The 21,986-nt window shown below is 39.6% G+C and overlaps 1 protein-coding gene across 3 annotated transcripts; it reads right to left on the reverse strand.

The window, feature by feature from the left end:
- Positions 1 to 2,423: 2,423 nt before the first annotated feature.
- Positions 2,424 to 20,123, reverse strand: FNTA (farnesyltransferase, CAAX box, alpha). 3 transcript variants are annotated; one of them, XM_059685245.1, is made up of 10 exons: positions 19,882 to 20,017; positions 18,180 to 18,268; positions 17,999 to 18,084; positions 12,896 to 13,010; positions 11,428 to 11,532; positions 8,878 to 9,004; positions 6,861 to 7,009; positions 4,359 to 4,421; positions 3,328 to 3,499; positions 2,424 to 3,047 (listed from the first exon to the last, which is right to left on the reverse strand). In XM_059685245.1, the coding sequence occupies exons 2-10, from the start codon at positions 18,203 to 18,205 to the stop codon at positions 2,925 to 2,927; spliced, it is 966 nt and encodes a 321-aa protein (XP_059541228.1). In that variant the 5' UTR covers positions 18,206 to 18,268; positions 19,882 to 20,017; the 3' UTR covers positions 2,424 to 2,924. The 3 variants fall into 3 exon arrangements, with proteins under 3 accessions (XP_059541228.1, XP_059541227.1, XP_059541229.1); XM_059685244.1 differs by lacking the exon at positions 18,180 to 18,268 and having other exon boundaries at positions 19,882 to 20,122; XM_059685246.1 differs by lacking the exons at positions 12,896 to 13,010; positions 17,999 to 18,084; positions 18,180 to 18,268 and having other exon boundaries at positions 19,882 to 20,123.
- Between the last annotated feature and the right edge of the window lie 1,863 nt (positions 20,124 to 21,986).

Genomic DNA, 21,986 nt, shown 5'->3' on the forward strand with positions numbered 1-21,986 from the left:
CATTACGATTCATAATAGTAGCAAAATTAGTTATGAAGTAGCAACGAAAATAATTTTATAGTTGGGGGTCACCACAACATGAGGAACTGTATTAAAGGTTCGCGGCATTAGGAAGGTTGAGAACCACTGGGTTAGGCTGATGTAACTGTTTGGTCTGCTTCTGTTACAGTTCTCAATGTAAACTGGTAAACTGCTGTTAGGGATTTTATTAAACAGTCTCTATGAGCTTTGAGTCCAATCAATTTGGGGACATTAATATGATAGTTTCTGAGAGTAAATGTTATCTTATGAAAACTACTCATAGTTTTTGTATGTGATGAAACTTTTGAAATTATCTACATAGGATGATACTTTATGACAATTTTAATAAAAATCAGAGATTATGGATTCTAAAAACAACAAAAACATGTTAAATATCTATAATAAAAGCATGTTATGCTAATTAGACCGGATGTCCTTCCAGACGACCTTCCAGACAAAGCCAGGGCTGCGAGGAATGCCTGGGTCCTGGTTGCCAGAGGGAAGCCGGTGCTAGCAGCAGGGGGGGGGGGGGGGGGGGGAAGGCCTACTCTTGTACTAATTTCATGCATCGGGCCTCTAGTTAAAAATAAAATGCCATAAATATATTTTCTCCAGAAAGTATTAAAATATTCTTTCTGAATTCTTAAGAGATAATTTTTCTACTCTTTACAATTTCCTTAGTTGTAGTTTACTGCTTTGAACATTGAAAATTCTTTCTTGATAAAGGTGTAAATATGTGCAGGTAGAGAACTAGCTTAACACTCCAACGTCTTCCTGACTTGCATAGGCTGGAAAGCTATGAACTACATTTCCCAGATTCCTTTTCAGTTAAGAGTTTTTGATGTCATTTAAGTTCTTTCCTAAATAACATCCTAGATGCACTAAAGTGAGCCTTTACTTTGGAGCTGCATTACATGGGAAGGGAAGCAGATGTGCTCAGATGAAATGTGGCAGAGGTGGACAGGATCATTCAGCAGGTTCCTGATCCCAGGCACAGGCAAAAAAACCCTTGATGGTCCAGTTCTGTAGTGTGGCTTTGGGATGTATATCTGGGAAGATCAGGCAGTTATTCTGTGAGCTACCTATATACGTTAATAAAACCTTTGGGTTTAAACTAGCTTTAGTCAATTTTGTTACATGTAGTCAAGAACTGACCAATTCAAACTTTAATAACAGTTCCTAAAGCATAACCATGTTTCTGGTTTCTACAGTTTTATGTCAATAGCAGAGGACTGGCATATGAAATTCATGCATGGGTAGGGTCCCTAGGCCTGGCCTGAGATGAGGGCTCATTTTCCCTGGCTGCCGGCAGCCACCAGCGTCCGCCGCCACCCACCCCGGTTCCCCATTCCCCATCGGGCAGCCAGGGGGAAGAACTGAGAAGTTGGCTGTTTCCTCCTGCTCACCAGCCCCAAACCCTGCCGCTGGTCGTCCTGTGTGTGTGGGGCAACCAGCGGAGCAATTGGGGCCCTGCTCGCTCACTCGCACCCACCTTGGCCTGGCACCATCCACATCCGCTGCGACCCACCCCCTGGTTCCCCGTTCCCCATCAGGCGATTGGAGCCTGCCAGCCAGGGGGTGGATAGAAGAGGTTGGCCAGCAGGCCCCGATTGGGGGGGGGGGGGGGTGCGGGGAGGGCTGGGGGCAGCTCCTGCATTGAGTGTCTGTGCCCTGGTGGTCAGTGTGCATCATAGCAAACGGTCATTCCACTGTCAGGTAGATTTCCATATTACGCTTTTATATAGATTTTCTCCCTCAATTGCTTTTCTAAGCTGGGAAAATGTTCCTTATATATAGTTAAATGCTATTTTAAAAAATGAAACTATTTCTGGGAATATATCCTAAAAATCCCCAAACACTGGTCGAAAGAATATATACACCCCTATGTTCATAGCGGCATTATTTACAATAGCCAAGATCTGGAAAGAGCCCAAGTGCACATCAGTAGGTGAGTGGATTAAAAAAAACTGTGGTACACTTACACATTGGAATACTACTCGGCCGTAAAAAAAGGAACTTTTACCTTTTGTAACAGCATGGATGGACCTAGAGATTATTATGCTAAGTGAAATAAGCCAGTCAGAGAAAGAAAAATACCATATGATCTCACTTATATGTGAATCTAATGAACAAAATAAAGTGATGAACAAAACAGAAACAGAGGCATGGATACATAGAACATTCTGACCACTGTCAGGGGAGGGGGGATTGGATGAAAGAAGGTGAAAGGATTAGCTAAAAAATGTGTATGTTTAACACAGACAACAGTGTGGTGATGGCCAGAGGGAAGGGGGCGGGGGCTGGGTGGAGATGGGTAAAAGGGGACAAAACGGGGACATAATAGTGTCAACAATGAAAATAAAGTTAAAAAAAGAAAAGAAAAAATTCAAACTACTATGGCATTGTTTAGAATACATCTATAATTTTATTACAAAACCATTCTTTTGGCATTAGTTGGTTACAGTAATAGCAAGATATTGTGAGTGTGGCATAGCAGCTCTGAGTAACAATTGTATTCCTTGCTTCCTAAACCAAAATTTAAGCTACCTCATATCCATTACATATAAGTTATCATTTATGCTGCAAATCCTGATGCGTATACCATTCAGGGAGGAGTTGACGCTAAGGGATTAAAGTAAATGTTGACAAGACCACAAAAGTTCCTATATGGGACTTTTTTCCTTCTCCCTCCCCCCAATTACTTTGCTATAAAATAATCGAATTACTTAGAGCTAGTCTGCATGGCAGCAGCACCCAAGGAACATCGTACTTAGTTCTTGTTAAAAAGCAGTATCTGTGCAATGAATGCATGTTTCACACCACAGGCACAGGGTAGTTTTAAACTCCTGCAATAGAGTCTCTTAAAAAAATAAAAGCAGTCTATCAAGTTCTTCTAGATGGTGTTATTGCTGTACATTTGCTGGTGGATCACTTTCTGTGCTGTGTTTGCTTTGAAGAGATCTTCCAATATATCTCCAATACTCTTTTCTTATAGTGTCCTTTTCTTTAGCTAGGATTTCACATAACTAAAAATGAAAAACAAACAATTCATTAAAGAAAATGTGTAATTAAATCTTTAGGGCAAATGCTTTTGAGCTAATACAGTTTAACTCAATCATGTTCAAATGAGATACACCACCAGAGTTGCGTACTATGTTCACTAGTGACGTGGGTATTGCTCTAAACAACAGAAATAGTCCTGCATTGAATTCTGAGTAACTGCTGAAAGGGACATGAATATTAGTGGCGCTGGAAAGACCCAGTTCTGAGATAGCAAAAAGGAAGTGATGAGTTCCACGAGCTTACCTCTAATGCTTTATTAAGAATGTCCTCCTTGTTGTCACATTGGTTTTCTAGCATATCTTCATAGATGTCCACAAGAAAGGCAATCAGGTAGGGGGAACTATGACTTGGTTGCAAATCAAGCAATTGATTTAGTAGATTGGGATATTTGGAAAGACCACGATCCTGCAAAATCCTAAAAAAAGAAATTATTCTAATTTTTGAGAAGAGCAAAAATAGTAGAAAGATCAATAGCCCCTGTGACATAAGCAAGAAAAGGAGACATTTTGAATGAAGTTGAAACTAAATGAAATTCACACAAAATTAAAGCAGAAAACAAATCTTCTTAAAATTAAAAAGTGAAGGAAAACACAGGAGAGTTTTAACTTATCCTTTCAGCTCTCCAGATATCACAGGCCCCTACCCTGCACACACCTCCCACTGTGACTGGGCCACGTACTTTGGCTCTTGGAGACCTCTAAGTGCGGCAGGGAGCCTGGGTATGTCAGTGGCCAGGCAAGGGAAACCTTGTCAGTTTAACAAGTGAGACTTGTAACAGGAGATCTCTAGAAGTGAATCAGAGAGGCTGCCTGCATTTGTGCAGTCTGACTGTAAATAGTTGGCCTTGCCTTACTGTATGCTCCTGAGCTGCACATTCACTGAGGGTGTGTATTCCAATCTTTTTTTTTCACTGTCTGAGTCTACATAATGGCTTGTCTCAGAGAGAAGAGCACAGGAATAGGTTAGATTTTGTTGCTATAGCAAGCTGTATTCCATTCTTTGACATAAAGACTATAGGATTCATAACTTCAGTTATAATTTGTTATTGTTCACTCATGGACTACTCTAAAAACTGGGCTGGTATATGTGCTTGGGAGGTGGAGGGAAGGGTAGAGGACACTTTTCTTAGGTGTTGTCATAATACACTTCTGCTCTCAGAGAAAAACAGAAAAATTTTTAGTATCATTTTGGAATCTGATTATGGAACATAGTTCATAATGCATCATATTAACAGGTTGTATTTTATATAAAACAAGTAAAAAACATCCTCTTACCCTTTCAAGTAGTTCCATGCACTTTCATTATGTGGTACTAGCTTGATCATTTCCAGAGTGTACCTATAAGAAAAAGAGCACAATATGTGTATAATTTTAAGAGCAGTGCAATCATTAGAAACAGTTTTAGTAAGATGGTAGCATAGCTTAGATATGTGCTTTCATTTCTCTCTGAGTGGACTTTGGTACCTCTCTAGGTCATATTTAAGTCTCTCCAGTCTCCAACTGTCAATTCTTTTTGGCATAGTTCTTCCATATTGAATATTTGTATCCAATTCTGGAGAAGGACACTCAATATGAAGGCTCAATTCACAACAGAAAAGAAATTAAAGGAGAATTCCTTTAATTTAGGCTTTCCCTCTGAAGGAAAATCCCAGCTAAAACAAGATTTACCTTTTACTTGTAAAGCAATCTTGGGGGAAAAGTCTAAGATCTACTTATGGCTGTCAAATCCTTAATTGTTGAAAAAGGAGAACTATATAATCTTAGTAAATGCTTGATAAATAGTAACTATTATTAATAGTGCTAGTAGGTTACGTACTTAAATAGAAATATTACCATGATGTATTTAGTGGGGGGGAAAAAAGGCAATGTGTGTAATATGATTGCCTAGGTTGCTGTGCATGTTTGTAATGTATTTATAAGGCTTGGAAGGATTCACTACTTGTAGCTCCCTCTAGAATGGGATATGGGCTCTGGCCAGGTAGCTCAGTTGGTTAGAGTGTTGTTTCAATATGCCAAGGTTGTGGTTTGATCCCCCATCAGGGCACATACAAGAATCGACCAATGAATGCATGGATAAGTGGAACAATAAACTGATGTTTTTCTCTCTCCCCCTTACTCTCTCTCAAATTAATGGGGAGGGGGAAACACCCCACAATTTTTCAAGAATGGGATATGGGAAGGAGAATAAGAGATTCTGATGTTTAATTTTATACAATTCAGTATAATTCCCCACAAGTAAACTGCATTGCTTTTATAAAAGGGAAAAACTACAGAAAATAATCAGCTACACCTGTATTCTTAGAGTTAAATTTAATTAACTAAATTATAGAAAACTACTGCTACTCTTAGCATCTTAAATATTTCTTTTACCTATCTGTAGGGTATAATAACCTTTAAGAATGGAAAACTCTTAGATTCTTGGCTGATTATTTTTATTTCTATTTGGTACTAGAAAGCCAGTGATCTTCCTTTAAAGCTATGAGAGAAGTCTGCATTTTCCAAACTCTTTACATTCAATTTTTTAAATATCTTATTATGTCTAACCTAATGTAGTAGGCTACAGTAAATAAGGAACATATACTATTTTGAAACTCCCTAATTATTAATTGGATTATTTCAAGGTAGAAAAACTTTGGCAAGGAAGCTATCGAATTTTCTGAAGGATGATGCTTTGCTTTCCTTCAGAGCATCCTTTTCCTAATCCTCACAACGGAATACCAACTATAAAAGAAAAAAAAACAGGAGCTGTTAATTAACTTTTACAATTAAAATTATGATTATGGTCTCATGAGACTATAAAAACAAACATGTTTAAATTTAAATCAGACTACTGAGACAAAATAGACAAAAGTCAGAAAAGAGGTGGCTGTTGTTTATGGATATACAGACATATTCATACCATACCAATTCAAAAATTTCTGGCTCTTATAACAGCCTTATACTTGCTAGACCAGTAATTTTCAACTGCAGACAACTATGCTCCCGAGGACACATCTGGCAATGTCGGGGGACATTTCTGTTTGCCATAACTGGGGAGGGAGGGTTACTACTGATCTACAGACGCTCCTCGACTTATGACAGGGTTATGTCCCGACAAACCCATTATAATTGAAAATATTGTCAAAAATGCATTTAATACACCCAACATACATAACACCATAGCTTAGCCTAGCTGGTTTCTACTGAATTGTACTGCTTACAACATCTTTTATTTAAAAAAATCTTTATTGTTGAGAGTACTACACATGTTCCTCTTTTTCCTCTACTGATCACTTCTAGCCCACCCTCCACCCGACTCCTTTCACAACATCTTAAAGTAAAAAAATCATAAATTGAGGCATCATAGGTCGAGGACTGTCTGTATAGGGTATACAGGCCAGGTATGCTCCAGGTATGCACAGGACAGCCCCTACAACAAAGATTGATCTGGCTCAAAACCCTGCACTAGAATAACATGGCATCAGGGGACTATTATCCAACATACAAAAGAATTTAATACGACAGTTTTAAACAAAGCTTCCTAGACACTACGAAATCTGATTTCTTCTCAATCTACAGTAGCAACAGTATTTCAAGAAAGTTAAGACATTACAAAGCAGAGGTATACTATATACTTGTAAATTTATTGTTATCAATTTCATCTAAGTATTCTGTCCTATTAGTTCCATGAGGGTAAAAGTGGGACAGTCCTGATCTTTGCTGTATCCCCAATACCTGACATATGGTAGGCACACAAATATTCTTTTACTGAGTGAACAAGTGAAGGAGATTACTAACTGGACTTCTCTTTCCAATACAGTCCGATCATTGTAGCCAGTGGTGTTAGAAATTACGAAGTATCTTTGGTTCCAGACAGAGTTATTTCTCACATCCTCTTTAAGAAGTTGGTCTACATACTGCAGCTCATTATCCCAAAGTTTAAATTCCTAAAAGAAAATAAATAATAAAACATCCAATTAGAAATGTCCCATTATTTATAAACAATAAAAATTAAATTTCAGCAAAGCTAAGTAGGTCTAACTGAAGATGTGGGACTCAGCACACAGTTGGAGGAGAATGACAGTTGCAGGTCAACCAAATGCAGTGGGAAAGAAAAGTAATCCAAGATAAGGGACTGGTTATGAGGGATGAAAATATCAGGAAGAGAGAGCAGCCAAAGCAGCCTGTAATTCAGTACCATCTTCTTGAGAACAACTCAGGTAACATGATGCACGTTTATGCTATTTGAGCCCAGAATTATTCTAAAGGACTAAATCAAAAGCAAAATAAGTATATTTAACTAAAAGCTTATGCATTGTTTATGGTGAAATTTTAGAGGAAAATAAACCCCACCAAACTTAGTAAGAAAATGATTAACTACAACATATTAATTTGATGTGATTAATCTGATATTAATACATTAAATAAAACAAAATATTCAAAATGCACACATATGACAAAATTACATTAAAATAGATGTAGAGAAAGATCCACAATTAGGTTTAGACAAAGTTTTCACATTATAAAGCTGTTTTTTAATATATTTTCTAAAGTCCTCACTTAAGGATATGTTTTTATTGCTTTTTAGAGAGAGAGGAAGGGGGAGAGAGAGAGAGAGAAACATTGATCAGTTGCCTCCAATACACGCCCTGACTGGGGATGGAACCTATAACCTATGTATGTGCCCTGCCAGGAATCCAACCTGTTTTGGTGTACAGGACAACACTCCAACCAACTGAGCCACCTGGCCAGGGCAAAGTTGTTTTAATTTTTTAAATTAAGGAGAAAGGCCCTTGCCAAGTAGCTCAGTTGGTTAGAGTGTCATGCTGATACGCCAAGGTTGTGGGTTCGTTTCCAGTCTTGCACATAAGAACCAACCAATGAAATGTATAAATAAGTGGAACAACAAATGGATGTTTCTCTCCCCAACCTCCTCTCTCTCTTTAAAATCAAGAAATAAAAAATTATAATATGAAACAAAACAAAAATTATGGAGAAGAGAACCCATACAGATAATTTGGAAAAAAAGTAGAATGATCAAAACTTATAAATGCTGAAACAGTCAGAGATGTTAACTATGAAAAAGCTTGTGGAATTGTATTTCTTATGTTTTAACAGAAAAAAAGGTAGAAATTCATAAAAAAATACTAAATACCTTAAACAATGTATCCCTTTATTCAAATTTAGAAAAGTTTAAAATTTTAAATAAAAAATAATTTGATGAAATAATCTTGGTATAATGAAAAGTGCAGAAAGTAGTAATTACTGGGGAAAATTTCACAGAAAACAACACTAGAATTGTTTGGTAGAATAAATTAAATGCCCAGAGTGGGAGTCCTAACTATTCTCTTCTATTCAAGATTTAGCATAAAATTTTAACAATTGGGCGGAAATAAAATATATAAAAGTTACTGTAAAGTCATATTCCTAAGTTTATATACGCAAAAACCTTAGTGTGTATGATGCTCTTGTTAATTACAATAACAAAGTTGTATTAAAAAATTAGAACTACTTTTTCTATTCAACTTGTTGGCAAATATAAGATGTGATGTATATTCAACCTAAATATTAAGTTACTATTCTTCTTTGATATAAAGCTACTCATGAATATATCTCAAGAAATTATAAAGGTTAACCAACATGAAAAGTGTCAGATAACTAACTTAATAATGATATACATATTGTGTTTATATGTATATACATAAACTACATGTATGTTTCAGTTCAGAAGTATACTTACAATTTAATAATTTTAATTATTTAATTCAGTTAAAAAATAAAAAATTGGAAAACATTGTGATAAGAAAGACAATACCTGAATAACCCACTGTCGATGCTGCCAGGCATGATAATTCTTTGCATCCTGATTAAGAATATCAGCAATAAACTCAAGCTCCTGAGATGGATCTTTTAGCCACTCCACTAATACTCGCCTATGATGCCTAAAGCCGGTGGAAAAGGGAGAGAAGTTTTGTGTGAATTTATTCCGGAACTAAAGTAACAGTTGCATGTGCTATGCTAGGTGATGTGAAGGGAAACTTAAGAAACAGAAATCATCCCTAGTTCTCAAGGCTCTGCTGGAGAGAAAAGGTAACAAAAAAGAAACACTAACAGAAAAAATTTCAGAATACTAAGTTGAAAAACATAAAACAGTGATTTGTGATTTTTGTATAAAATGAAATCAAATAGTTTACAGCTTAAAGGAGGTTTAAAGTCTTTTAACAACCAGAAAATTCTATCAAAGACCAATGGCATAAGACTATAGGATATATAATATTTTATCAAGTTTGAAGCTCCTCTGGTTATAAATAGACTGCCAGTTTTCCTTAAGTCCAAAGTGTCACCATACAAGCAAATAAATGCTCATTTCACTAGTTTGTGGGCAGAATTGTAGCTATGATAAGTGACAAATCTGTCAAAAGAGGAGTTTTCCATGTTGGAAAAACAAAACAAAAAAAACTATACCTGACTAGCAACTTGCTATCCCTTCTTTTCTCAACAGCCAACCCTCATCTCCCATTTATGATTCACCCCACTATGTACCTTCTTTTCTCATCCTACCACTTCCCTTTCTACCACCCAGGTGGGAGGACTCTCATGCCAAGATCACTAACTCATACCCACCTAATTAACAAACCCGTTGGTCATCTTTTAGTCCTTACTTTCCTTGACCTGTCAGCAGTATTGAAACCGTCATCCACTCCTTTCTTCCTAAAGCTCTCTCTTCTCTTGGTTTCTGTGATGACACTAACTTTTGGTTTCCTTGCTCAGTCATCCTGGAATGCTTCTTAAATGATGTTCACTGGTGTTCTATCCTCAGGCTTCTCCTCTAATTCTCCCTGAGCATCCTCATCCATAGCTATGACCTCAACTCCAGATGAGCATTTTTCAACCATGTGCTGGACCACAATACGTAGGTTTTTCCATAGGCACATCAAATGCCCTTTGTCCAATACTGGATCTCTCTCTCTTCCCCAGAAATGTGCTGCTTTGTCTTATAAATTCCCCAGTGGTTGGCACCACCATTCACCCAGTGGTCAAGCCAAATATATTAACATCATTGTTCTTCATCACTCCTCCAATAAATGAAACTTCAAACCTGTTGCTTTGGTCTGCAAACCCTCTCTCAAATATATCCTTCTCTCCCCCAAACCCGCTCCACACCTCTCTTAGCCTGTACCAGTGCAATGGCCTACCAGGGCTGTGAACCTATTCCATCTACGCTCCACCCTACAGTCAGGGTAAAACTTCCAAGACACAAAACCAACCATATTACTTCCTTAATTAAAATTTGGCAATAGCTCTCCAATGCCTAGGATCAAGTCCACACCCCTTACTAATGTTCATAAGGGTCTTTATGATCTTATCCCATTTACTCTAATCACATGGAGTTATACAACTCCCTGAGTGCACTGTGCTCTTTCATGTGTCTCCCCAGAATATTTTCTTTGTCCGAGAAGCTGTTCCTCTCAGAAATCAACCTTAAATCTCAGGCATAAAGATAGGCATGTGTCGATCATTATATTGAAAAAAAAAATGGTGTAACTCCTGCATTTTGAACAGGCAGTGAGTGGCACAGAAAGTGGAGACAGTTGCTTCTGCTACTTCACTAGCTTCACAACCATCTCCAGCTCACCACCACCACCACCACCACCACCACACCACCACCTCCACCTCCTCTTCCTTCACCAACATGACCTCCACTACCTCCTCCTTCTCCACAGCAGCTTTCATTCATGGAGTGCTCACTGTATCCTGGGTACTGTTCAAACTCGTTCTTTGTCCTCTGCTCCATTATTTACCTCTCTTTTCCCATTGTATTCTGCTCCTCTCACAAATACTAATCTATACTCTTGTGTAAACGTAGGGGCTTAATTTTTAGAACAAATATACTCTGTGAAAAACTATGATTATGCTTTTCACACTACACTGTAAAATAACTGGTTTTATTATTTGCTTTTCCTTTTAGACTGTATCTGGTTCATCTTTGTATCTCCAACATCAGTATAAATATTTTAAATAAAAAAAATACAACATCAAATACCAAAAAGGCATTTTTTAACACAAAGAAAATACTTCAGATTTTTTACCTCAAATTCTTTTCTGACTCTAGCACTATTACATGCTAGATATTTTAAATAATAATAATAGCAAACATTTTAGTGTTAACCACGGGTCAGGCACTACTTTAAACACTACAAAAATTGTCTCATTTAATCCTCCTAACAACCCTGTGAGGCAGGTAACATTAGCTCCAATGCAAAGTACTAAAATTATAAAGCAACAAACAATTCCCTATATTTGCATCACCCATTGGCAGGTACTATCAGCATAGTAACATGTTTCCCTCCTATTTTCATCTTACCAAACTTGATAGTTTTTGGGCTGTTCTTCAATTATTGCAGTGATGTAGCTCATTTCCTCATGTAGATCCTTTTGAAGCGACTTTAAGAGAACTCTCCGGAAATGCCTATAGCAAACATCAAGCATTCAAAGTCTCATATTCCACATAAATCGCCTCCCCACAGTATCAAATAAAGCTACAAGACAACAGAATAAGACTTTTTTTTTTTTTTTGGTCTAATCTCCTACATATATCTGGTCATTGGAAGAATCAAGCATTTAAAAGTAATTTTTTTCTTCTCATCCTCCCAACCCCTCCCTTTGGGCAACTATCAGTTTGTGCTCTACAACTACAAGTCTGTTTCTGTTTTGTTTTATTTATTCATTTTGTTTTCTTTTTGGTTCCACATATACATAAAATCATATGGCATTTGTCTTTCTCTGTCTGATTTACTTCACTTAGCATAATACCCTCTATGTTCATCCATGTTGCCACAAATGGCAAGATTTCATTCTTTTTTATTGCTGCATAATATTCCACTCTGTATACAGGGTGTGGCAAAAGTAGGTTTACATTTGTAATACAAATAATACAATAATTAATAAATAATAATACAAGAATAAACTTTCGCATACTCACAACTGTAAGTCTACTTTTGCCCACTGCTGTATATACGGTGCACTACATCTTTATCCATTCATCTATTGATGGACATCTAGGTTGCTTACATTTCTCGGCTGTTACTAGTGATGCTGCAAGGAACATAGATGTGCATGTATCTTTTCAAATTAGTGTTTTTGCTTTCTTCAGATAAATGCCCAAAAGTAGAATTGCTGGATGATATGGCAGCTCTACTTTTAATTTACTGAAGAATCTCCATAAGAGTCAAGCATTTTGAAGTAAAAATAGCAAAAGGCAAAAAATGTGACATACAAGAAAAGACAACCAACTAATGATTATTTTTAGGTAATAATCTCGGGTTACTTGTGTTGTATTACTAGTACACAAGAATCAAAGACATCTCTTTCCCTGTATGGTAACCTTGTTCATTTAGATAATTATTTATATAATAGTTCATTTAGATAATTATTTATATAATAAATTAATTCCATTACAAACATTATCACATATTTTACTTTTAAAACCACCACAAAAATGCTACTTATAAATAAAACAAGTGTAGTGGACAGTGAATTCTGTAAATTCCACAGAAGGAAAAGATAAATGAAAACAAAATTAAGCATATTATTTAGAATATACAGTTTAATTCAAGAAAAAAACAGTTCGAGTTGCTACCTCTGAGGAGTTGGACTTTGGTAGTGACAAGGAATGGGGCAGAGGTTGCTATTTTTCATTCAGTCTCTGACTTCTAAATTCATATATGAATTATTATTTTGACAAAAGTTAAAGTTCAGTTAAGAAAAAGAAAAGCCATCCAAACTAAAACATGAGAAATTTAAACAGGAAATATTAATAATGTATTACCTACCACACTGTATAATTGGCTGCATTTAACTCTATAGCATCTCTGGTTAATTTAAAAGCTCGCTCACTTCTTTCATCACGCTGCAGAACAGCCCGGAAATAATCATAAACATCTCTAACTGTAAATAGTACAAAACTGCATTAGGACTCTCTTTCTTGTTCAAAACTACCATTATAGTATAAACTGTTGTTATATCTTACAAAGAAAGGTATTTTATTGCATTACTTAGAACAATAAGCAAAAGAAGTCAAATGATTGTGTGAATACCACCCTGAAAATACTTTAGTATCACAGACACAAAGTTTCTAAAACTTGTGTGTTTTTTTTCACTAAACATTGTTTTTGAGATCTGTCCATGTTTTAACAGATCTAGATCCCCTTAATAGTTATATAGTAGTAAACTGTATGACAATAATACATTTTATTTACCCACTAGAAGCCCAGTGCATGAATTTGTGCACTTGGCAGGGGGGCGGGGGGGGGGGGGGTGGGCGGGCGGGGAGAGGTCCCTCAGCCTGGCCTGTGCCCTCTCACAGTCTGGGAGCCCTCAGGGGATGTCTGACTGCTGCGGAGGCAGGAGAGGCTCCCGCCACCACCACTGAGCTCGCCAGCTGAGAGGTGCTCCCCTGTGGGAGCACCCTGACTACCAGGAGGCAGCTCCTGCATTGAGCATCTGCCCCCTGGTGGCAGTGTGCATCATAACAACCAGTTGTTCTGCGATTTGCATATTAGCCTTTTATTATATAGGATTCTCCAAAACATGGATATAGAGGAGGGAATAGAGGTACAGAGGTTAAATTTAAATAATTTGTTCAAGGTGACAGTAAAATGAAGTTAGAATGTGAACCAGGTAGTAATAAAATCTGAATAGTCATTCATAACCTCCTAGTATGTCTTCTGATGCCATATGCCAGAGCGAACCCAGAATGTATTATAGAAGCAGCACTTCAAGGTTGTAAGATATGGGCATTTTCCAGTTTTACTAGGTATACCACACTGCTTTCCAAAATGGCTTAAATATGAAAACTACCATCAGAAATACATGTATCTGTTTATATGTCCTAATACCTGATATCACAGGTTTAATCTTTGCTATTCAATTCATGGGTAGAAATAGCATTCCCATTTTAATTTGCATCTCTCTCATTCTTAATGACAATAAATTTTTCCCCTCTACTTAATGGATAAGGAAATTTTCTCTTCTGTGAACTATCAGTTTATACCAGCCGTGGGCAAACTACGGCCCACGGGCCGGGTCAGGCCCGTTTGAAATGAATAAAACCAAAAAAAAAAAAAAGACCGTGCCCTTTTATGTAATGATGTTCACTTTGAATTTATATTAGTTCACACAAACACTCCATCCATGCTTTTGTTCCGGCCCTCCGGTCCAGTTTAAGAACCCATTGTGGAAAAAAGACCACTAGGGGGTACACCAAGGAAGCATAACAAAATGCGGAGACAAAGAAACAGGACAAAATTGTCAATGGAAGATATAGAGTTCAGAACCACACTTTTAAGGTCCCTCAAGAACTGTTTAGAAGCTGTCGATAAACTTAATGAGATCTACACGAAAACTAATAAGACCCTCGATCTTATATTGGGGAACCAACGAGAAATTAAGCATACACGGACTGAAATAACGAATATTATACAGACGCCCGACAGCAGACCAGAGGAGCGCAAGAATCAAGTCAATGATTTGAAATGCGAAGAAGCAAAAAACATCCAACCGGAAAAGCAAAATGAAAAAAGAATCCAAAAATGCGAGGATAGTGTAAGGAGCCTCTGGGACAGCTTCAAGCGTACCAACATCAGAATTATAGGGGTGCCAGAAGATGAGAGAGAGCAAGATATTGAAAACCTATTTGAAGAAATAATGACAGAAAACTTCCCCCACCTGGTGAAAGAAATGGACTTACAGGTCCAAGAAGCTCGGAGAACCCCAAGCAAAAGGAATCCAAAGAGGACCACACCAAGACACATCATAATTAAAATGCCAAGAGCAAAAGACAAAGAGAGAATCTTAAAAACAGCAAGAGAAAGAAACTCAGTTACCTACAAGGGAATACCCATACGACTGTCAGCTGATTTCTCAACAGAAACTTTGCAGGCCAGAAGGGAGTGGCAAGAAATATTCAAAGTGATGAATACCAAGAACCTACAACCAAGATTACTTTATCCAGCAAAGCTATCATTCAGAATTGAAGGTCAGATAAAGAGCTTCACAGATAAGGAAAAGCTAAAGGAGTTCATCACCACCAAACCAGGATTATATGAAATGCTGAAAGGTATCCTTTAAGAAGAGGAAGAGGAAGAAAAAGGTAAAGATACACATTATGAACAACAAATATGCATCTATCAACAAGTGAATCTAAGAATCAAGTGAATTAATAATCTGATGAACAGAATGAACTGTTGATTATAATAGAATCAGGGGCATAGAAAGGGAATGGACTGACTATTCTTGGGGGGGAAAGGGGTGTGGGAGATGTGGGAAGAGACTGGACAAAAATCGTGCACCTATGGATGAGGACAGTGGGTGGGGAGTGAGGGCGGAGGGTGGGGCGGGAACTGGGAGGAGGGGAGTTATGGGGGGAAAAAAAAGGGGAACAAATGTAATAATCTGAACAATAAAGATTTAATTAAAAAAAAAAAAAAAAAAAAAAAAAAAAAAAAAAAAGAACCCATTGTGGGCCTCGAGTCAAAAAGTTTGCCCACCCCTGGTTTATACCCTTTGTCCATTTTTTTAAATACTCACCTGAGAATATTTTTTCCATTAATTTTTAGAGAGAGTGGAAGGGAGGAAGTAAGAGGGGAGAAAGAGAGAGACATCACCCAGACCGGGGTTGGGAAGTGAACCTGCAACCGAGGTACGCGCCTTTGACCGGGGATCGAACCAAGTCTCCTGGCTCCTTGGGCGGAGGCCCTAACCACTGAGCCAAAGCCACTAGGGTCCCCTTGGCCCATTTTTTAATGTCTGTTTCCTTAACCTTTTGTAGGAATTTCTTATAAAGTTCCAAATTATCAATCCTCTGTTTTATATGGTGCATCTTCTCCCACAATGCTGTTTGCCTTTCAATTTATTCATGCCTTCTCTTATACACATTTTATTTATTTATAATACATATATTTTATTGATTTTTTTTACAGAGAGGAATGGAGAGTGATAGAGTTAGAAACATCGATGAGAGAGAAACACCTATCAGCTGCCTCCTGCACACCCCCTACTAGGGATGTGCCCACAACCAAGGTACATGCCCTTGACCGGAATCGAACCCAGGATCCTTCAGTCTGCAGGCTGACGCTCTATTCACTGAGCCAAACCGGTTAGGGTTCTTATACACATTTTAAATTTTGATATATTCATATATAAATTTTTGATCGATAAGTCATATTTCATTATATTTTCCTTTGTGGTTTGTAATCATAATATATGTAATAATTTAAAATGTTGATTTACTTTTTTATCTTGCAGAAAACATCTTATTATTTTTAATAAGAGAAATATATGATTATATCAGTTTTCTCCAACATCCTTGTTATAGGTCCCTTATGAATATGAAAAAATTGTGGTTTTTCATTTCTCTGATCACTAGTTGGTTAACATCTCTTTGTAGATATTCTCTATTTCCTCTAGTATTATATCTTCACATATAACATCTTACCATGTGAAAGTTTTTTATTTTTTATAGTTATATCTTCTGATCTTTTCTTTAATCAATTCTGTCTTATAACTTGCTCACTAATATCTTCTTCACTCCAAGAATGAAAGATTACTCTCTAATATTTGCTCCTAGTATGTTTATAATTTTGTTCTGGAACTTTAATTCACCTGAAATTTATTTTCATGTAAGCTATGAGATAGGGATGTAATTTTGCTTATATCCAAATGCATAGCAAACTGTTACAAAAATATTATTTGATTAACCTATTTTTTTCATACAGGTATGAAATATCCTTTTTAGCAAATATTAAATTCTCATTTATACTGATGATATATTTTTAGATCCCTTATTAATCTATTTCTGTTCCAGTTCCACATGATATTTTTAGTAATACATTTTCATATTTGGTAAGGCAAACCCTTACACCATTATTCTTCTTTTCAAACATATCTTGGTACTTCATAATAAATAAATAACAAACAATTAGTGCCTTTTGTAACAGAGGAATGATCTTGGATAACAAAGCCTTAACTGAAAGAAATATATATATATATATATATATATACACATACATAAAACTACAGAACTAGCATTCCATTTTATTCATTTCACTTCCCTAGAACAACTAACAATTAACATTTGCATGACCTTCAATGTACAAAGCATTTTCACATTCACTATGAAAGAACGATATTGTGTCAAAGAAAATAATCCATTCATTTTAGTATCAGTAAATGTATTCCAACTGAGCCTAACACTCATTGCTAAAATATATTTCAAAATGCTCATGTTTCAGCAACCAAAGTTTATTCTAAATAAAACAGTAACTCATTTATGTTGTAGATTAACTCTAAATGAAAAATACAATCACAAAGTAGCTATTATGTCTTATAATATAACATTCTGCCTTGGCCGGATAGAGCATCGGCCAGTGCACCCAAGGGTGGTGGGTTCGATTCCCAGTCAAGGGCACATACCAGAGTTGCAGGTTTGATTTCCCACCGAAGTGGGGGCCTGTGAAGGAGGCAATCAACTGATGTATCTCTCTCACATTGATATTTCTTTCTTTCTCTCTCTCTCTGTCTCTCTGTCTCTGTGTGTGTGTCTCTCTCCCCCTCCCGCCCTCTCCCTTTCTCTTCACTTCCTTCCACACGCTCTAAAAATCAATTGAAAAAATATCTTTGGGTGAAGATAACAAAAAAACACACAAGAAATAATGTAACAATATTCATTACTTATACTTAGAATATGTCCACTCTTTGGACAAAATAAAACACTTAGTCATATAAATAAATTATAAAAAACACAATGTTAGCTTATCATAAGTCATTTAGATCTTTGCCAGACAAAAATCTATCATTTACCTAGCCATATAGTTGTGAATTTCAACTCTGCTACTAAGTTTGACTTACAGACCTTTTCCTAATAAAAATAAACTTACATTTTTCACTATAAACGATCTGGACCACTGGATTGGGGCCATCGTTCTGCGGCACTGGCTCTATATCAGCCCATTCTGCTCTGTCTCTGAAATACATACATATATATTTTTTCAGTGATTATATTCAAGTATGTAAGAAAAAGAACTCTGGTATTTTTAAAATAGCAACAATTACACTTACATTAATACTAGTAGCTTTTTAAACATCTTAATGTAATTATGGTTGGATTCTTCATGACCAAGTTTTGCCACTTTGCTTTACATGTTCAACTTTAAAATAAAAATAATGTGAATAATCTTCCAAATAAAATAAATTAACAGCTTTCAAATTTAAGATTTTTATGTAAGTGGAAAAACACGTTTTGGCAGCACGTATACAATAGTTTTAAATTCGAAATAAATCTAATTCGTTGGTCTAATAAGACCCTTTGGAGTTAGTATTTTTTAAAAACTGCGTAACAAGTTACTGGGGAATTGACATTTACAATCAAAGTCAGCACTATAACTTACTGTACAACTGGCTGAGCTGAATTGTGGCTCCACCACTCACAGCTGTGTGACCTGACCTTCCCTAACCTCCCCGGGCCTCAGCTTCTTCATTGATAAAATGGAGACGATGATATCACCAACCACATTTAAAAGACTGTTCGGAGGATTCAGTGAGATAACATGTCAAGCACTTAAAACGTGCATTCAGTGAATACTCCCATTATCGATGCTAGAACAACAGCACGGCGGCAACAGTGGATGCCACAGGCATTTCTGCGCGAACTGCCCAGTGTGAACCCTCTCTGCTTACATTCTTTTCCTTTCACCTGCTTTTCAGTTCTCCAAACCCACCAGCTACTGACAGCAGAGACAGACTCGGCGGCGGCCAGACAATCCCGAAACTGTGTCCACTCGGAGACACACGGGACGCGGCCACCAGCGGTGTGAGACATGGGGAAAGGAAGGCTGTCATCAGTCCCCGGGAGAGAGACAGCCGCGCGAGCGAGCTGAACCATTTCACAATTCAGACGGGGTGGGAGGGTCATGGGGTCCACCCCACCCAAAGGAAAACATGAACAATAGGACAGGAACAAAAGCTGGATGGCGACTTGCACTCATTCATAAAAACAAGGCAAATGAGCAATCGAATGGATTTACCTAGAACTACAGGAGAGAAAAAAAAGACAAAAGAAAAATACGACCGAAGGACTTCTCAGCAGCCTCTGTAGGTTCAGCTGGAGCCAGGGAACGGGGCGAGCAGAAAGCCTCGAGCTGGCGGGGCGGGACGGGACGGGCGTCGGCAGACGCGGCGGGAAGGCGCGGCGGGGAGAGGACGGGGTCCAACATCTTTCCCTCCGCGTAGCCCCACCAGGCGCCGAAGGGAACCTGAGGACCCCACACTCGCTCTCCCCATGTCCGCAGAGCGACCCAGCCGAGGTCCTTACACCCTGTTTCCAAAGGGAGCACATCTGGAACTGATGGAAACGGTATTTCCTGCCAGATTCTCAAGATGCGCCCGCCCCGCTGGCTGCAGTCAGACGGCTCCCAGGCTGTTCTGTGGGAGCGGGAGCGGGAGCGGGAGCGGCGCCGGGGATTTCTCACATTCCCGGCCCAGGGCACCGACACGGCCCGAGAGGGAGTGCGGTCCAGCGCGCGCGGCGGTCTCCGCGCGGCCGGGCATCCCGCCGCCCCGTCTCCTGGCGACCGCGAGGGCTCCGGGCAGCGCGAGGGCCGCGGGCGGGCCTGACCCCGCCGGGCGCGCCCCCCGCCGCCGGACAGCGCGGCCGCGGAAACTTTGGCCCGACCAGCGGAGGCGGCGGGAACCGACCCGGACCCGCCGCCGCGTGGAGCCACCGCCCTCGGGGGAAGGACCGCGGCCCCGCGGGGGGCGTTACCTGTACAGAACATAGGTGGGTGAGTCCAGGCTCAGGAACCCGTCGTCCATAGGAGATGCCACCGCTTCTCCAGCCTCAGCCGCCATCACGTCTTCTTGCTGCTGCTGGGGCGGCGGGGGGTGCGGTAGGGGCGGCGGCGGCTCGGGCTGACCCGGCTCGCCGCCCTGCGTAGCCTCCCCGACCCCCTCGGTCGCCGCCATCACGCCTCGGCCCGCAGCGGAGTTGGCGGCGCAGGCCCCGCCCCTCCAGGCCCCGCCCCTCGCTCTCTTCCCCTTCGGATCCCCGCTTCCGGTTTCCCGCTTCCGGTTTCCCGCTTCCTACCATAGAGATGCGGGCCAGAGAGTCCCAGGCTGGCGCCGGAGCCCGGGCTGACCTTGGGGGATGCTCGCCTGCGGGCGGCACTGCGCCCCGGTCCCGAGGGCTCCGCGTTTCCCGTACGTCGTCCCGTCCGTGCTTCCGTCCCACGTGCTTGCAGTTGGCCACGGGGGACGTGCTAGTGTTGTTAGGTTCGTTGTTAGGTTCCCTCTCTCTTGTTCGCAGTCTTAGGAGCCATGGCTGAGGGCAGCTGGCCTACAGCTAGAAACCCAACCCAACCCCAACCCCTCCATCTCCAGGGAACTGGCCTCCACGTTAACCTTTTAAAGGCCTTTATGTTCCTTGTACACTTTTTTTTTCTTTTGGATGCTATGAGTTTATATCACAGAATTTAAGTAATTCAGGGTCTTTGTCTTTAGGAATTAAAGTTCTAATGTACAAGTAATATGTGTATAAGTTATAGGAAAGGCAAACATTCAACAGCATGACTACCTGTCTCGTGCTAGGGTTGCTCATGGCAGTCAATGAAGTCTCTGTGCCATTCTGGTGAAGGGTAGCAGTATATACAACCGAATATGTATGACTGTAGGTGTTCAGGGTGTGCCACTTCAAAATAAACTGCTTCGGCATGTTATTTTGAGCTGCAGGCACTAGCAAAATCGCAAATGCATGGACAAGCTTTCTCTGATCACCGCCTCCCCTTTATCTGCCTAAAGTCATATCTTCCAAAAGGAACTCAATTGTCATAAATCCCCAGTCCAGGAGTTTTGACAGTTGAGGTGGACACCACACCCAGACAAGCTTTGTCACAAATTATCATGTCTCCTATCAATTCTCCTAAGGGCTCACTAATCTTTCCTAAAAATCATTTACAAGCCCCTAAGAGGCCTGCATTGCATCCCTGTCTCCCCCTTTTTTATTAAGATGGTATTTGAGCCTGAATTCTAAGCAACCTCAAGGAGTTACTAATTTTCCCCCAGGTCTCTCCCAGGTACACATGAACTATACATGTTTTGTTTGTTTTTTAAATATATTTTATTGAGTTTTTACAGAGAGGAAAGGAGAGAGATAGAGAGTCAGAAACATCGATGAGAGAGAAACATCGACCAGCCGCCTCCTGCACACTCCCCACTGAGGATGCGCCCACAACCAAGGCACATGCCCTTGACCGGAATCGAACCTGGGACCTTTCAGTCCGCAGGCCGACACTCTATCCACTGAGCCAAACCGGTTTCGGCGAACTATACATGTTTATAAATCTGTTTTCTTTTTCTCTTGTTAATCTGTCTTTTATTACAGGGGACTCAGCCAAGAACTCTGAAGGGTAGAGGGAAACAAGTTACAGAGGCAAAAGAAGAGTCCTTGGAGCTTAGGAGACTTTGGAAAGCAAAGCTACAGCCTTGTGGGAAGAAAGGAGGAAGATGCAGGTGTGCTTGAGAGAGACAACAGCGGCGGAGGGAAGGTGGTGGAAAAGGCAGGGGCATAGGAGAGACTGGGCGGGGAGAGGGGGCAGAGAGATGGAGAGGGAGCTGGGTCCCTCATCCTAAGGGCTTTTATTTGTTTACCAAAGGCAGGGATTTTAGGGGAGGTATCAGGAGAGGATCCAATAGAATGTTCATCAGCTTTCCAGGTGTGTCCTTTCAGGCTCATGGTCTCTACTAATTGGTCAGCACTAGTCATTGCAGTTGGCACGGATGTCAGCCATGGCATTGTTTCAACTGGTTTTGCTGCTTTTCTGGGCCAGGAGCTGAAACACAACTGAGGCCTAGATGTTATCTCTGGTATGATGA

Source organism: Myotis daubentonii, chromosome 2, assembly GCF_963259705.1.
Source record: "Myotis daubentonii chromosome 2, mMyoDau2.1, whole genome shotgun sequence".
Lineage (NCBI taxonomy): Eukaryota > Metazoa > Chordata > Mammalia > Chiroptera > Vespertilionidae > Myotis > Myotis daubentonii.

Excerpts from the sequence above, each read along its gene's own strand:
- FNTA (XM_059685244.1), bottom strand. The coding sequence starts at position 20,081 with ATGGCGGCGACCGAGGGGGTCGGGGAGGCTACGCAGGGCGGCGAGCCG. Across the intron at positions 11,533-12,895 it reads GCAGCCAATTATACAGTGTG|GCATTTCCGGAGAGTTCTCT; the intron begins GTAGGTAATACA and ends TGTTTGCTATAG. Across the intron at positions 7,010-8,877 it reads ATCGACAGTGGGTTATTCAG|GAATTTAAACTTTGGGATAA; the intron begins GTATTGTCTTTC and ends ATTTTCTTTTAG.